The sequence below is a fragment of the Haemorhous mexicanus genome, chromosome 2, assembly GCF_027477595.1.
Source record: "Haemorhous mexicanus isolate bHaeMex1 chromosome 2, bHaeMex1.pri, whole genome shotgun sequence".
Lineage (NCBI taxonomy): Eukaryota > Metazoa > Chordata > Aves > Passeriformes > Fringillidae > Haemorhous > Haemorhous mexicanus.
The window spans coordinates 69,255,320-69,272,927 of NC_082342.1; the positions used below are offsets into that span (position 1 = coordinate 69,255,320).

The window sequence follows — 17,608 nt, forward strand, 5'->3', positions numbered from 1 at the left end:
TCCCTACTGGTTCGTACCACCTATCAAAGAAGATGGCTTTAATGAGCAGAAAGGTTCTGTGATGCAGCAGCTCACCTACAGAAGCAAGAGAAGCTTTTGAACATAGTGATAAAAAAAAAAAGGTTTTTTTCTAAAGTGTCTTATGTTAATCGATAGTTAACAGAAATACTGAATCAGCTATTTTATCCACTTACTACAACCAAAAGGAAAGTCTCAAGACACTTTTACCTTGGGAAGTGCTCTGCAAGTTGAACTGAAAAAAGGGGAACTTGCTAATTACACTTAATTCCCAGACGTGACACCTTTTGTAAATCTTTATTGTATTTCAGGGTTGAGATGGAAGATCAAAAGTGAGAAATCAAAGAGATCAATTAATTTGTAATGATCTGCTTTCAGAAGACTCCAAACAGCCCTAAATCTTGTTTTAAAGACATGTTGACCTATTAATCAAGAAAGGTCAGGTGGCTGAGGATGACACCTTTTCAACTTTGGATCTGGCAGTGAGAATACATAATAAACTCTTTCATCCTTGAGAGTCATAGGAGGTAATTCATGGCTTAAAATGAGTCTGTGAACCCAGAAAGATTTTTTCCAGATTAAGGGACTTCTTTCTCTTTACAACTAATTTCATCCTGAACAATTACTGATTTCTTTTATAAGTAACCCATATGACTGATTAGGGTTGTGACCTTTTTTTTCCAGGATATCAGATTATATTTTAGTTTATTATAGAATATTTTTTTGCTACTTTCACAACTGTTTTCATATACACTCTTGATATAGAATTGCCTCAACACTGATGGCGCATTTATTAATTAAAAGAAGCAAACAAACCTTGATCACTTAAAATCTTTAAGAAAACTCTTACATATTTTACTGCCAACTGAGTAGAATATCTGGATGTTATCTGGACTAAAAATTCATAGGCAAGACACTATTTTTTCTCCACTTATATTATGCTAGTACACATAAAAGCTGAATATTCTCAAGAACTGGGTCCATGAGGATATCATGAGGTTTAACTGGACCAAGTGCAAGGTGCTGCACCTGTGTTAGGGCAACCCTCAGTATCAATCCAGGCTGAGGAATGAATGGATAGAGAGCAGTCCTGCTGAGACTGTCTTGGAGATGCTTCTGGATAAGAGGCTGGAATGCGCACTCACAGCAGCCCAGAAAGGCAAACATGTTCTGGGCTACATCAGTGGTGACCAGCAGGGTGAGGGAGGGGATTCTGCCCCTCAAATCTGGTGACACCCCACCTGGCCTACTGCATGCAAACAGCTTTCATTTACAAAGATTCTAGGGGAAAAATGGCAATATTTAGAATTTTTCCACACTACATTTTAATTTTCATTTATCTTTTGACAGATGGCATTGTGAAAGTATGCATATATATATATATATATATATATATATATATATATATAGACTCATATATATGCATTCATAAGTAATATTTCTTTTAAAAAGCTGCAACTTTAAGCTCTGAGTTCTGAAAGGAATAAAATGTCACATTCAATAAATACTGGTATAATTCACAGCATAGGAAGGACATCAATCTCTTAGAGTGAGTCATGAAAATGGTGGCCACCAAAATGATTTGGGGGATGGAGCACTTCTCCCATAAGAAAAGATTGAGGACATTTCGCTTTTTCAGCCTAGAAAAGAGAAGACTTAGGGATACTTAATTGCTGCCTTCCAGTACCTGAAGGAGCCTTTAAGAAGGGTGGATAGGGACTCTCTATATAGTCATGCAGTGATAGGACAGGGGAGAATGGTTTCAAAGTAAAAGATTATGTTCTTTCACCCTTCGAAGTCCATTTCAGCTACTGCACCTTTTTTCCAGTCCATAAAGTAACAGCATTAGCATTCTGGTTTAATACAGTAATAAAATATCTCTTGCTGGAAAAAGACCCTTAAGGCTCCTAAAACAAAAATAAACCATGTGATTAAGCACATGATCAGATGCTCCTTGAACTCTTACCACTTTCCTGGGAAGCCTATTGGAGTGACTTACCACCCTTCTGCTGAAGAACCTTTTTCTAATATCCAATCTGAACTTCCCCTGACTTCATTCCATCTCCTTGGGTCCTGTCACTGGTCACCAGACAGATGAGATCACCACCTCCCCCTCTGCTGCTCCCCTTGAGGAAGCTGTAGACTCTGATGAGGTCATCCCTCATCCTTCTTTTCTGTAGGATGAACAAGACCAGCGACCTCAGCTGCTCTCCTCGTCCATTTTTCCTTCAAAACCTTTCCCCACCTTGGATGCCCTCCTCTGGAAACACTCCAGAAGTTTGATGTCCCTATATTGTGGCTCCTAAAACTGCACACAATACTCAAGGTGAAGCTGTACCAGCACAGAGCAGAGAGAGGCAATCACCCGTTGATGGGCTGGTGATGTTGCGCCTGGTGCTTCCCAGGGCATGGTTGGCCATTTGCTGCCAGGGCACTGCTGAATCTCATTCAAATTGCCAACAACCCAAACACTAACATCAAGATTATCACTCAAGGTTAATATTAAAAGCTTATCTAAATTGCCTTGCTGCTCCTCTGATAGCAGAATTTTTGCTGTTGTTGTTCTTTCCCAGCCATATTGCTTGAATGAATTGTTTCTAAACTCACAGACAGTGGGTTGTGTTAAACAACCCTGTTCAGATGAGTTCAGATGATATGGGAAGTTGTTCAAACCTTACAGGTATCTGGGAATACCATACAGCTGCTGTACTGCTTTTAGTCCATGTTTTCCATGTGGATCTGTTACTGACTAGTGACAGAAAACAGGCCTTCAGACTACAATGTGCATCTTCAGACTGATGTGCATTTTCTTCTTTCACTCCCTGCTTCTAGACTTTCCTTCCTTCTCTGCCTGGTTCTCCTTTCTTTTCTGCCTGGTTCTTTATTCTTCCATCTTGCCTTTCAGCTAAACTTTCTCCATTAATTTTTCCTCATTTTACTACTACTGGTTTTTTAAAATTTGTCTCTCTGTAGTAGCACTCAAAATGCATTGAAAAAGTTGTTACCAACCAGAGCACTGAAAGAGAAAATGATAACTGCATTTTGCTGAAGGGGCTTTATTAAATTTATCTTCACATTTCATTCAAATACTAGTAGAAAGATTTGGATAACCTTACTAAAGTATTTCTTTGTTTCATATGTTATTGGTAATTTTCCAATAGTTCTGTACTACCTTTTCTGCCGTGGTAAGAGTCCCCCATGATCCTTGAGTATTGTAAAGAAAAAAAAAAAACTATGTTTTTTTGATAGTAAGAGTAAAGAGAAAATAAAACCTTGTATTTCTCATTATAGACTCAACTATACCTGACTATATTATAACAACAACAAAAGTAGATGTCCTGGTTTCTCAGCAAGTGCAGTGGAAGTCAGAACTGTAAGCTGAGGATGTAACTCCCCTTCTACATCTTCTTTGCATTTTCTGGTTTTATTGAATTTTCTGTTTTATTGAATCCAGTCTCTGTTATATAGGTGTGTTTTAATTGGATAGGGGCAGGTGAATTTTAGCCTTATATCTCATTTGTTCTTTTTTTTTTATACCTTCAGCATAGAGTTCCTATCTTGTTTAGTGCAGCATTACTAATCAAAATGTCTTAAACTGCAGTCTGAGTTTAGAGATGTTCTAACATTTATGCAGCCCTAGATGGAAGTTTTCATGAACTCTCCAGCACAAATATTAAGGTCCATCTATCATTTGCAGTGACTTTAGCTCTTTTCTTTCCAGGATTTTTGATGTTTCTTCAGCAGCTGTAGAATACAGCATTTCAAGCACAGTTATCTAAAACCAGTGCAATTCATGTAAATTGCCTTCACTCAAAACAAGCAAATCATTGATGGCAAACACATCACATATTCTAAATTTTATGTTGACCCATTTGATTATTGCTTGATTAACAGTTTTCACTTACTCTAATCATGCCTCTATAGTTCTGAACAATATTTAATTCCCAAATGCACAACAGAAGTACATGGAAAATGAAAGCAGAGATGAATAATGTGGGAGAAATATAGAAACATTGTGTCAATGTAAAAAAAATTGAATTAGAGAGGCCCAAATGTCAGGCAGAGATGCAGACAGCAATAGATTTGATAGTAAAGAAGGGTTTCTGTAAATGCCTTGGAAGCAAATGAAAAATTTTTGAAAGATTTTGTGCACTGCTCAAAAAAGCTTTATTTGGTTTAGTCTTTTTTTTTTTTTAATTTATTATGTTGTGTTTTGAGGACAAGTTTAAGGTGTAATACAGGAGGAAGCTCTACAATGCTACTGAAGGGCCACTCTCTCCTATCTGTAATGGATCATGATAATTGCAGGAGGTTTCTAAGGACTGGAAAAGTCAATTTCCATGTAAATCCCTAAGCAGAAGGATGTATGTATATCTACAGACTTGTTTGCCTCACCAAGATCATGAAGCAAATTTTCCTGGATGACATCCTGCATCACTAAAAACAGTGAGGATGATAAAAACTGGAACAGGCTAACAAGAGAGGAACATCCACAAGAGATGATATTTGAAAATTAGCTGTGTATGACCTCAATGGTCTAACCTTGCAGTTGACCCTGCTTTGAGCAGGGAGAGTTGAATCTGTAATTTCTAGGATTGCAATGACTACAGTAAAATAAGCACCTCACTGTGCTTGTCCTGACACACCTGTATAAACAAACATAGAATAAACACTATCAAAACTTTTCCAGTTATTTGAGATTTGGAATTTTGACTGCAGACCACAGAGAAGTAGAAAATTACATGTAAAGGTGTCCAAAGGTTTATTAGAAATTCTAAATAGGATTATGGGCATTATTTCATGGTTAGTCTTCTTATTGGGGCATGTTTTCAGCTCAGGAAGGATTTATATACACTGTAGAATTGAAATGACAAATGTGAAAATAAATTTACTACTAAAAGGTATGCATCCAAACATGAACAGCTGTATTAAAAATAAGTGAAATGAAAGAAACTAATTTAAAAAACCCCATTATTTAAATATAGTAATGAAGGTTCAGTCTGGTTTTACTTCTTAGCATTTGGAAAATAACTTTGTCTCTGCAGTCTTGTATCTTGCACGTTTTTTTCTTTTACTTACTGTTATAGGAGTTGGAATGTAGACTATCCAGCTTTTTTGCTTAACAGGAATAGTCTCTGTGTCCATATTCACTCAGGGCAAAAAGAAACTTTTTAAGTCCAAGATGCCAGGAAGCCATTAGAGTATCCCCCTGCATCAGGAAGTTAATTTATGGGTTCAGAAATGCATTGGCTGTTTTTCTGACTTTCTGCTGGGGAACCATAATCCTGCTCTGAATTTAGTATCTCACCAGAGAAATCAGGACACAAGCAGGGAATAGATTACCCTTGGTTTGCAGCCTTATGCAGAGTTCAGATGCAAAAATACTTGCTCACCTGGAAATTCTGAATTATTCTCTCTATTTTAATCTAAACTCTAGGACCATATTTTTATTTTCATGCATTTAATGAAGACCTATTTCTGAGACTAAAATCTCAATGAAGAATAACTATTTTAAGTTTAATTTTTATCCAAAACCAAGTATAGCTTCATAAATACTAGCTGCTTTAATACCAGACAATCTTACATAATTTTAGAAATTAAAATGTACTATAGTTTTTATCCCAATAATTATAATTAAAAGTAAATAAGAACTTTTTAGTTCACTGAAAGGCACAGGTCATAGGAAGAAAGTATTCAGTATTCTACTATAAGTGTCTGAGAGACTCTGTATAACAGACTTATGGCAGGATCAGGATCTTAAGCTAGAAATGATGCTGTTCAGTGTAGCTATACAGCACCCCATTTCAGAAATTCACATTCTCTTCACATAAGAATAGCATCACAGCAAGGAGAATTGTTAGTCATTCCCACCATCAGTTTGCTAGTTGAGTGCTACTTGAATTTTTGAAATCTGCACAAAAAACCCTTACCTTAAAAGCCCCAACCTTCAAACCCACCTTTTCCAGCCACTTACACTTGTGTTTAAAGAAAGAGGAGAGAATCATGAGGGGCAACAGGAAGCACTGTTCTAAGAAATACACACACCCAAAACATTAACTTTTGTAATCTCAATGTTTTTTTGTGCCTATCTGCTACCTGTGTGCAGGTATCTTGCGATCCCCAGCAATCAGGATAACATCACAGAGCTGCTGCTGCTTCAGGTAGCTCTCCATTTTCCTGAAGGTTTGCTCTGCGTGGTGAACTGCCTGGTAGAATTCCTCAGAGCTACAGGAATCCATGTCACAGTGGGGTGGCAAGGGGTGGCTGGCTCCTGACAGTCTGTGAACAACAAGAGAAACTCCAGGTTGGTAAGATGGGACCAAGTGTTGACTCCAGCACAGCTTCCAGTGTCCAATACATGTAAATCAATGCATCCTTTCCCTGTTCTCATCACTGGAAGTACAAGAGAGAAAAGTCTTGCTGCAGTGGGAGAGAAATGGAAAAAGCAATCTTTCCACTGATTGTGAGCACCCACCCTAGTTCACTTTCTCAAATTCACAGTCATTTTACACCCCTTGGGAAAGAAAAATAAAACCCTAATTGACCTAATTTGTAATGAACCCTGATTATTTTTACAATGAAAAATTTCATACCTAATTTTAATCCAAAATATTTATTAATAAAAACTGAATTTATCCTGCAAAGATAATGATTTCTATGTTTAAAAGGAAAAAAAAAAGCAAATAAAAATAAACTGGAGAAAAATGTTTTGTTTTGTTTTCATTATATAGCCACCTATTCCTAGTTTGAAGTTACTCAGTTCAGTGTCACAATGGAAAATCAAAGTGTCAGGAAGCACTAGCCCTTGAGGAAACTAGGAAACTATGCTAGAATTTCTAAATATTTCTCAAAATAGATGATACCCTCTTCTTTTAAAAATATGTAATGAGATGGACTCAAATAAAAGCCTTTAGGTTATATGCATGACTTTTAGTGTTGAATATGAAGGGTTTCACAGATGAAGCTAACTTTTTATTCTTCAATAGATATATAGAAAAGAGTTTACATAATCAATAGAAGAGCAATAGACAACTTATCTTAGTCCAGCATATGAAGCAGTATTATACATTATTTCAAAACCATCTCATTTTATATATTCTATTGAAATAGAAATATTAAGGAGCACATAAAAAACATTTTCTTATTTACAGCAATAATACAACAGTTTCCTTATTCAAGGTTTGAATTCAGTAGGTATTACATTCAAAAAATTATATTGAAAGATGTGTAAAAAAATGCAGTCTACATTCCTGGTGCTGGGAAAAATTTTGAAAAGTGCATAAACATAACAATTCTTAAAGATTGGAATGAAATGCAGTTATAAAATAAAAACAATAAAAGCCACTCAAATTCTTGAGACATGCTACTGATTTGCTTCTGAATTATGTTTTGTACAAAAGTGTGGTCTCCTACAGTGACTGTACAGGGCTCAGCAGGTTTAAGGAGTAAAGGCTGGTCCATCTTTCTGTCACAGGAATCACGAGGCTTCACAGCACTCCTTTAAAGGGGTAGATGATTTCTTTTTTGGTATTGTTTTTGTATTTTGAATTTTCTTGTAGTTTTGTTTTTGTTGTTCGTACTATTTCTCTATTTAAAAGGTTTTTGCTTTTTTGTATATTTATCAATAAACTTAACAGTAGCTAGGTTCGTAGGGAAGCCACAAGCCAGTTAGGTAGCTCATAGTAAGTAGGGACAGAGATTTTTAATTCATAACGCGTCAACTAACACCTGAATTGGACCACATTTACCGGATGTGAATCAAATTACCGGACTTGTCCAAGGTGGATGGGCCACCTTTACTTAACCCGGAAAAGGAACATATATTAATTATATGTGTTCGAAAAATAGCTGGAATCCTGCCTAATTGAAGGTGACAGGCAGGTAATTTCCCAGGGAAGCAACGCAGCTACTTCTGTATCTCACTCCCCCACCACCTATTCTGTGCCACATACAGGTACTAACTTAACAGAATGAGTTACGATTTAAAATTAAGTGAAGTTAACTTTACTTAAAATTCATTTAAAATAAGTAAATTTACTTTTGTAGCATTAAGTTGGATAGTGAAAAATTATCAGTTGGTTTAAACTAATTGATATTTTTATTTTTATGCTGCAAAGGTTTTATTAGGGCTGAGCCTGTCTATAGGAAACTGAACTGGCAAAATGTTATTAAATGTGATTCCTCAACATAAACTGTAACAAACTGGTGATTTGGAAAGAAACATTTGCTTAATTCTGTTACAGGTAATATTGTTATACTGTCAAGGACTTAATGCCAGATATTTCCTCCTGGATAAAACAAACACATTCATTCTGTGAACGACATAATTTACTTATGTGTTCCTATCTAATCTGGACTCCAACCATGTTGATCAGAAATCCAAGTTTATTGTCCCATCTTTGGTTGATCAATTGATGCTTCCCCACAAATTTCTACTGACAGAGAGCTAAGCTCACTAGAATGGGCAGTGGGCAGATATTTCAGCTCCTTTTTTTTCCTCTTTATTTTCCATTTTACATTTGTAAAATGTATCCATACACAAATTTGTTGTGTATCCATACACAAATTTCTTTAGTTTTATTGTTGGAGAATTAGAATGTCAAGTAATTTACAAGAAATAAATTAATGCCTAATAAATGAGGTTGATAGGTTTAAACAGACATGTTTCTTCCTCTCCTCTGGGGAATTTAGGAGTGACAACAGCAGTTCTGAGAAAGGAAAGTAACAGGAATGGGCAGATCTTAGTGGGTTCATCCTGTTAGTTAGTTCAGAAGGAAGGTCTAGGTCAGCCTAAATTTGAACTGATAGGATACTAGTCCTGAATCTTTTTGGCTATTCAAAATGCTGTCTTTTCCAGGTCAGAAAAAGAGAACTATCCTGATTGAATTTATGCAGCTCCAGTGAAGTAAGATTGCACTGTAATAAGCTTAGTCTATTTCGTTCTTGAATTGCTAGGCAGTGTTTGCCACAAATTTTGCTCTTTCCTGCTAGCCATTTATAAGCAACATTTTCTACCCACTAACTCAGTGTGTCTGTCACTTAGCTAGTCAATAAATGACTGCTCAAAAGCAAGCCACCAACAACCAAAGCATATTTTAAATGTTATCATGAAAAATAGAAGCAATAAGCTTGGTAGAAGACAATAAGTTAATCTTTTATTTATTTTCTAAGCAAGCCCAGATAAAAAGCCTGATACTTATCCTATTCAGGAGCTATCTCTGTTTCATTACAAATGCTCTGTCTGCATAATCAATGCTTTAAATTCAGATAGCAACTTGTAAAATTAGGAATTAGTTAAAGCAAATACAATTTATTACCAATTACCAGTTTGTGAAACGCATATATAGGTGCTCAGGGCCAATTAGGAATATGAAAATCACATTTTCTCTTTGCATGTATTGCTCTTGTTTAGGTGCAAGCAAATCAAACCACAAATGGAGTGAGAGGCTTCGTGATTGCATTCAGCAGCAACTCCAACACAAATTTGACTGAAAATTTCCTAAGTCTTTCAAAACCCTTTTTAGCATTTGTGTACCTCAAAATTCTGTAATCAGTGAACTGGACAGACTCCAGGTGGACTTTTTCATTAATCTTCCTCAGCTGGCAAGTGCAAAGCCTGAACACAGTGTGGAAATTTCAAACATTTGGGAGTTGTCCAGCCTAAAACACTTTAAATGACTTAGTTAATAGCACAGAAATAAGGAAATCAAACCTTTCTCAAGATTACAACAATGCTACTGAAGGGTGACTGCAGCATGAGAATACTAAAAGGTTCACAAAAATTATCAACGTTGCAAATAACCAATGATCTTAAAAGTTTTTTTTTAATGAAATGGCAAACCAGAGTGCACATTGCATAATAATTAAAAAAAAGAAAAAAAGAAAGGAAAAAATCCCCCTTAGCAAATTTGTACAGATTATTTTCAGTGCTAAGAGCATCCTGCTCCTAAAAGAGAAATTATTAAAGAGCCTGAAGGTGTAGAGAAAAATCCAGACTTTGAGCTATCACAGATATTAAAACAATGTAAACAGAAATAAAAAACTAGAGAATCAAAAACATCTGACTCCAAAATGGTCCTCTTTTATAAGAAAAAACCCACGGATTTGAAGAATAGAGAAATAAAAGCCTTTAAGCTAAAGTAATGTTGTCAAGGATTTAAAGAGAAAATGCCAGGGAAAGAGGAACTTCACACACAGATTTAGCTACCTATACCTTTCTTGTTAAGTAATTAGTAAAACCAGGAGTTAAAGCATATCCTAAACAAAAGAATAACCAGAAGTAATTTGAAATAGAGAATTTACATGACTTGAAATTATACCACATTTCTCTGTACAAACAGAGGCTTAGATTTAGAAATGTATCCATTCTGGAAATTATATTCATAGTGGTGTAGTAAACAGCAGATTCGTATCACTGTGTATAGCAGAAAACTTTACAGAGTACTTAGGTATTTTAAACACTCAATTTGAATACTTTTTTTCTTCATTCCACTGAAGGCCCTGGCCCCAAATAAAGAACTCTTTAACCAGAAAATGTCAAATAATTTCATCATTACTGGAATATTAAATCCTGTTGTATTTAACATTTTTTTTCAGTTTTCACTTATGCAGGATTGATCACACAAACTTATCCAGAACCTGTTCAGTTTAATTTAGTGTATATTATTGGGTACATATCCAAAATACATAGTCAAGAAATAAAATATATCCAGTCCTTCAGTGAAAGAAACATTGCTTTTCTATTTATAACTTGCAAAGCCAGAAGAAGTATTCCATATGTAAGAGTGAAAAAAAAAAAAAAAAAACTTCACACAATTCATTCTCTAAAAATTACTTATTGAATGCTTAGAAATCAATAGCCTGTGGAATTGCACCATCTAAGATGGACTGTCAGTAGTCATGGCTCTCATTAGTGATCACTTGCAAAAAGGCAAGAGGGAGTTTTATAAAGACTTTAAGATTTCTTACTGCAACAGCAAGGTTAAAGTTCTATTTGTGAACAAAAGCTATGCTTTTCATTCTGCTACCAGCAAACATATCTGCAACTACAGGCTCAGCCCAGAGTTTCAGCAGGTAGAAGTGCCAGATAAAAAAATAATCAGAATATCAAATAGGACTTTTTAATTTTACCAGATTCGTTCAGAGATGTATTGGTCCTTTTTCAGAGATTCCTTTTATATGTAAATTTTAAAAAGGAATCCAGCGAATATTATAAACTCATTCTATAGATAAACCTGCATAATGTATACTTTCCAATGGTATCTCCTCCTCTAATTTCTGAATCAAGATACTTGTAACTCATTCTTTGAACACCACAAGGCAAAATACAGTCATAGGACATCTGTGTGCCCAGCAAAAGTGTAGCTGAATCCCCTACTGTTCTATATTTCTGTACCTCTTAAGAGTATCACCAGACACAAGAAACAAAATACTAGCTACCAGTTTATTGCTTGATCCTGCACAAATTGTTTGAGAAGCTCTTCAGAAACATGGGAAGGATAATGAGAAAGGACTACTGTGCCACATCAAACTGCTTCTATGGAGAAGAAATAGTTGTCTTGTTTAGGAGCTGTACTGGGTTTTGTTAATGTGGGTGGGGATGGGTACAGGGGTGGCTTCTGTAAGCAGCTGCTAGAATTTCTTCCATGCCCAGCAAAGCCAATTCCAGGCAACTTTAAGATGGATGTGCTGCTGGCCAAGGCTGGGCAAATCAGACACAGTAGTAACACCTGCAGTCAGTGGAGAAGGAGAGGGGGAAGGTGCTCCAGGCTCTGGAGCTGAGAGTCCCCTGCAGCCTGTGGTGCAGACCATGATGACACAGCTGTGCCCCTGCAGCCCACGGAGGATCACGGGGATGCAGAGATCCATTTGCTGCCCACGGAGGAGCCCCACACCACAGCAGGGGGATGCCTGAGAGGAGGCTGTGAACTCGTGGGAGCCCTGGGGCACTGGCAGGGACCTGCAGGCCTGTGGAGAGATGAGCCCATGCTGGAGCAGATTTTCTTTCATAGGATTTGTGACCTTCTGGGGACCCACGCTGGAGCAGCCTATGCCTGAAGGACTGCAGCCTGTGCAAGAGTGACCTGCTTGCAGCAGCTCTCGAAGAACTGCTGCCTGTGGGATGGACTTATGGAGGAGAATTTCATGGACAACTCTCTCCAGGGAAAGGGGGAATCAGTTCAAAACACTCTCAGCCAGATTTTTTCTTACATATGATCCTTCACCAGATAATGACCTAACCTAAACTACAAGCATAGACCTCTCTATTGCCAGTGGTGATAAACCAAAACATAAAAATTCCATAGCATCCTGAAATACCGGGATTTTTTAGATTTCAGTTCTTTTTAAAATGTCTTATTTTTGCCTTTTTTTGTTGTAAAAATAAAATGTCAAATAAAATTAATTTAATTAATGAACAATTACTAAAAAAATTGTGTTCTGAAAGCAATTACTTACAAAATTCAGTAATATTGATGAAAAAAGCTTTAACTTCCCTCATTCTTCCCCCATTTTTTCCAGATTTTATTACTTTTATTGATGAAATGAGTTTGTTCCATGTCCTATGCCCTAAGAATCACTTAAACTGTTAGGACGTTTGGTTCATTCTTTAAGTATTCAATTGATCCTTTATCTCTGCACACTTTTTCATCTTTTATCCTCCACAGTCTTCTAAACAACTACTTCAAGCTTCCTATTTCCTCTCCTCTTTTTCCACAGTCCAGCACCCAGTGTTAAAAATAGCATAAGCTTTTGCTCACCTCTGCTAGTACTCCTACCAATATTGTGCTCTACTTTCTGTCAATATTACTTTCAGCTTCTCTCTCCAATACTTACAGCTCCCAGCAATTTAGATTCCATGGATGAACAACTAAATGGGCTCAGCACTCCCACACAGCTTAGACTGATATTCAAAAAATGGAATTTCCAAATAAAGATTGAGAGGGAGCATCAACAATTATCAATAGAATGATTTCAAACTTTGAAAAATAATTTAAATTATCATAATCTAATACTTGCAGAAAAATTAAGTATATGTGAAATTTGAAGTTTGTTGGTTTGGTGGTTTTAAATTAAGTCAAAGGCCGGGGGGTTGGGATGATGGGGCTTTTTTCCTCAATGGACAGAAAAATGCCACACTGATGCTTTTATATGAAAAGGTTAAAAAAGATTCATTTTCATATTGTCTTACATTACAACTATAAACTGTCTTCAAAGACATAGCAAAATACTTATAAGGACAGCTTTTATCAATTTTCTTCACTTATGAATTTTCAGGAGGAAATAATACATAAGAGTATTCTGATACAGAAGTTTCCAACTGAAAATTTACAGGTCTGCGTTACTAATGGGGATGTTTACTTTCAAATTTATGTTTTCTGAGATAGAAAATGAAAGATAGCCCAGATAGAAATGGTACCATTACTGAGAAAATATCCATTTTATATAACCCTTCCAGTCAAAAAAATTGTTAGCAACTGTTTTGGTGAAGATACGCCAAATTCCTCATAGTATGCTTTCAGTAAAGGGCAAGTTTGTGGAACTGACTTAATTTAGTTCCACATATGATAACTGATTCAATTTGGTCTTTTAAGATTAGTTTTGTATTTTGGAGGGGGTTTTTGTTTTCTTCATATGTGCGTGTGTGTGTGTTTTCGTTTTGTTTTAATCCAGAATTTCAGATCTCATTTTAACAGCATTTGAGACACCTAATTTATGACTCTAAAGATCACTCAAAAATCACCATCACAGGCAAAAACCAGTTAACGTGGTGAAATCAATTTAATTAACTAATAATCAGAACAGGGGGATAATGAGAACTAAAACATATATCTTAAAACACCTTCCCCAATAACACCCTTTTTCTGGGCTCAACTTCACTCACAATTTCTCCACCTTCCCCCTCAGAATCACAGGGAGATGGGGAATGGGGGTTGTATGAAGTTCATCACACTTTGCCACTCCTTCCTCCTCAGGGGGAGGACTCCTCACACAGAATTCACAGAATCACAGAATGACTAGTTTGGAAGAGACCTTCAAGATCATCGAGTCCAATCCAGCCCTAACACCTAAACTAAACCATGGCACTGAGTGCCACATCCAGTCTTTTTTTAAACACATCCAGGGATGGTGACTCCACCACCTCCCCAGGCAGACCATTCCAGAACTTTATCACCCTTTCTGAAAAAACTTCTTCCTTATATCCAACCTATATTTCCCTTGATGCAGCTTGAGACTGTGTCATCTAGTTCTGTCAACTGCTGCCTGGTGAAAGAGACCTACCCCCACCTGACTACAGCCACCTTCCAGGGAGTTGTAGAGAGAGATAAGGTCACACTCTTGCCCTGCTCCAGTGTGGGTCCCTTCCCTAGGGTGCAGTCCTTCGAGAACTTTCAGCATGAAACTCCTGGGGTCACAAGTGCTACCAGGAAATCTGCTCCAGAGTGGGTCCCTCTCTCCATGGGTCCACAGGTCCTGCCAGGAGCCTGCTCCAGCAGGCTTCCCACAGAGTAAGTCTCTTTCAGGCATCCACCTGCTCTGGCCAGAGGTCCTCCACCGGCAGCAAGTGGATCTCTGCTGCATCATGAACCTCCATGGTCTGCACCACATGCTGCAGGGGAATCTCAACTCCAGTGCCTGGAGAACATCCTCCCACACCTGCACTGACCTTGGCATCTGTAGGGCTGTTTCTCTCACATGTCACTTTTTATTTTTCCCTGAAAATCCAAAATATCTAAATCATAACTAAAAAATTATAAAGAAAAATAAAAACTAAACTAAAGGATTTTTTTCCCTGACTGATAGCTGAGTTGCCAGATAGGATCTGAGACACTGAATATTTTGTTCTATTTTCTTCTGTTCTGCACAATATCCACCAATCAAAGGAATATTTTATTTTTCTAATACTTTTTCAAATCCAGTCATTGCTTCGTATAGTGTCTTTGAAAAGTAACTAAGATCTCATAGTGTTTCTCTCACCATGTAAAAATACAACAATTTACTGTAGTGTAGCACAGCAGAAAATTCATCCCTAAAATCATTCTCACCCTTTCTGAAACTCATTTCAACACAAGGATGATCATTTCATAAACCCTACTGCAAGTTCCAAGCACTTCCTAAAATCCAGAGAAAACTGCTGAAGGAAAGCTGATTTTTTAAGGTTCATCACAATGGTTGTGCCAGGCACCTGACAGCTATAGTAATAATGGTACCACTACAAACCTCTGTCACAAGTTAGCAGCCATCACACCTTCTTGACAAATCACACTTTCTGCCCTCCACCCCATACCTTCAACCTATTGTGCCTCTAAATAACCTTGCTATGCGACAGAAAAAGATGCTGGTTGGACTGCTCTCTCCCACACACACAACTAATGCTGCATCAACTGCTTTTTCAGCTTTGCATGCCCAAATAGAGGGAGAAGTTTGTTCCAGCTGTTCCTGGAAAACCAATGATTAACTCGAAGAGAGTTCTCCTAGCTACACACAGTCACATTTTAATGACTGGGACACATACTGATATATTTTACACATTCACATTGCTGACAGAACTTTCTATGATATTGGATCTTGCTGTATCAATTTATTTTTTGTATCATGGAGAATACAGGAAACAAAGAAGCCTACAAGTATAGAAGCCCTGCAAACAGATACCGGGTGCATATAAACCTACACTATTGAAAAGTTACAGGTCTGTACTACTAATGGGGACATTTACTTTCCAATTTATGTATTCTAAGAGGGAAAATGAAAGACAGCCCAGGCAGAAATGGTTCCATCACTGAGAAAATATCCATTTTATATAACCCTTCCAGTTAAAAAAGGTTTTGGAACTGTTTTGCTCATGCTATGCAAAATTCCCCAAAGCATGCTTTTAGTAAAATGGAAGTTCAGTAAAAGGCAAGTTGTTTCCTGAAAGCAAGCAACCCATTCTTCCTGAAAACACAATATAGAAAAACCTGCAGAGGAAACCTCAATTTTAAAATATATACACTGTTGGAGAACAATCAAGTACAACCAACTTTTCTTAAGTTGCTGACAGTAATATTTCTCTATTTCTAGATCAAGACTCAAGCTAGTCTGCTTCATCAGAGTACCACCCAGCTGCTCTGCCTTCCTTCCCTCTTTCCTTTTACTATCATAGAAGTAGACAAAATTCCTGCTAAAGGAAAAAACTTTGCTTTAGACCAGGAATAAGCTTCTTTTAGAAGTAAGTAAGGTTCCTTCTTTAGATAGGCATTCTTTCTCCATTATTCCCCAATCCCATCAAAATCGTTGCTCTCATTCCCCATGTTCAGTTAATGAAGATTTTGACTCTGAGTTGAAATAATAAATCAATAAAACCGTGCCAGTGCAAAAATGAAATCCCTTTTATTTGTGAAACCATTTGCTTCTCATTAAAAAAAAAAAAACAAAACACACAAAAAAACCCCCACCAAAATCTGATTTATTGTCTTCCAAGCCTCTTATGCTCTTATGGAAAATAAATACATAAAAGAGGAAAGTGTCCTGCATCCATCACAGGAATCAAGTAGCCACAATGCATTCACAGTCCATTCATATTTTAATTACCCAGTTGTTAACACAATGGGGATACATCAGCTCCATTATGAAGACAGACTGACAACATAAAATTTTTTTAACACTCTGGTTAAATATTTTGTAGCATTTTATGATTCCCCATTTCTACCAACCAAAAGTTGAATGAAAATAATTATTAGTACTCAGAAATTCAAAACTTAATTTAATGTAACCTCAAATTTCCTACAGAACTGGAAGTCCTCCTTGTGGGAGTTATCATCTGGGAAGTTTGAGACAAAGGGTAAAGACTGTTGTACAGGAGGCTAGTATTACTGGCTTGAGCAGTTAAATGCCTGACAAGCAGAGGAAGAAACCAAGTACCATAGTGAAAATTAGAAAAATTCCTTTTCCTTTCTTAATAGCTCAAGAAATTAATGGAAATGTATTGTGTACCACTGTGCACTATCAGCTGAGCAGTGCTAGTAAAACCAAAGGCTTCACACCCTCACAAAGCACAGACTTTCAAGTTTCCTTGATGCCCAGTTAATACATCTTATTCCAGATGACAAACTGCACTGAGCCTTTGTGATTTACTTAAATGGTCAAACATAACACAACAAAGTGGTTCTCCCATATCATTTAAGTATCACCACCCAGCAATTATGCAAATACTTCCAAAGACAATGAGATTTTTACAAACATACACACTAAAGATTGCACATTCAGAAACTGATGAAGTCAGTACTACACACAGGAGAGTTTTCTAATATACTATGGAGGAAAACTCCCATATCTTTCTAGCAGCTCTGGCTATAATTCCATTAGCAGCTGCTATCAGTAGTGTGTAATTCTCCAAGAACTGCCTCTTTAAAACTTCATAAAATCAGTGCCAGTACCACTGACATAGAAGCTCTCTTCTATTCCATGCTGCTCAGGATAATCCAACTTCAGATTATAAAAGAGCAGTGCTAGATTTACTAGTGAGATACCTAAGATAGAGTTGCTTTTACTTCCTTCTGCAAAAGTGCCCTATTTTCTGAATGGATGGCCTGCATTATGCCTAAGAGAGATG

At 36.9% G+C, this 17,608-nt stretch overlaps 1 protein-coding gene across 1 annotated transcript in view; it reads right to left on the reverse strand.

The window, feature by feature from the left end:
• LOC132323660 (kelch-like protein 1) overlaps positions 1-6,305 on the reverse strand; it is a 133,804-nt gene extending 127,499 nt beyond the window's left edge. The window contains exon 1 of the mRNA XM_059839124.1: positions 6,115-6,305. Coding sequence (XP_059695107.1) covers positions 6,115-6,257 — 143 coding nt within the window. The 5' untranslated portion in view covers positions 6,258-6,305. The remainder of the gene's footprint in view (positions 1-6,114) is intronic.
• Positions 6,306-17,608: the final 11,303 nt, after the last annotated feature.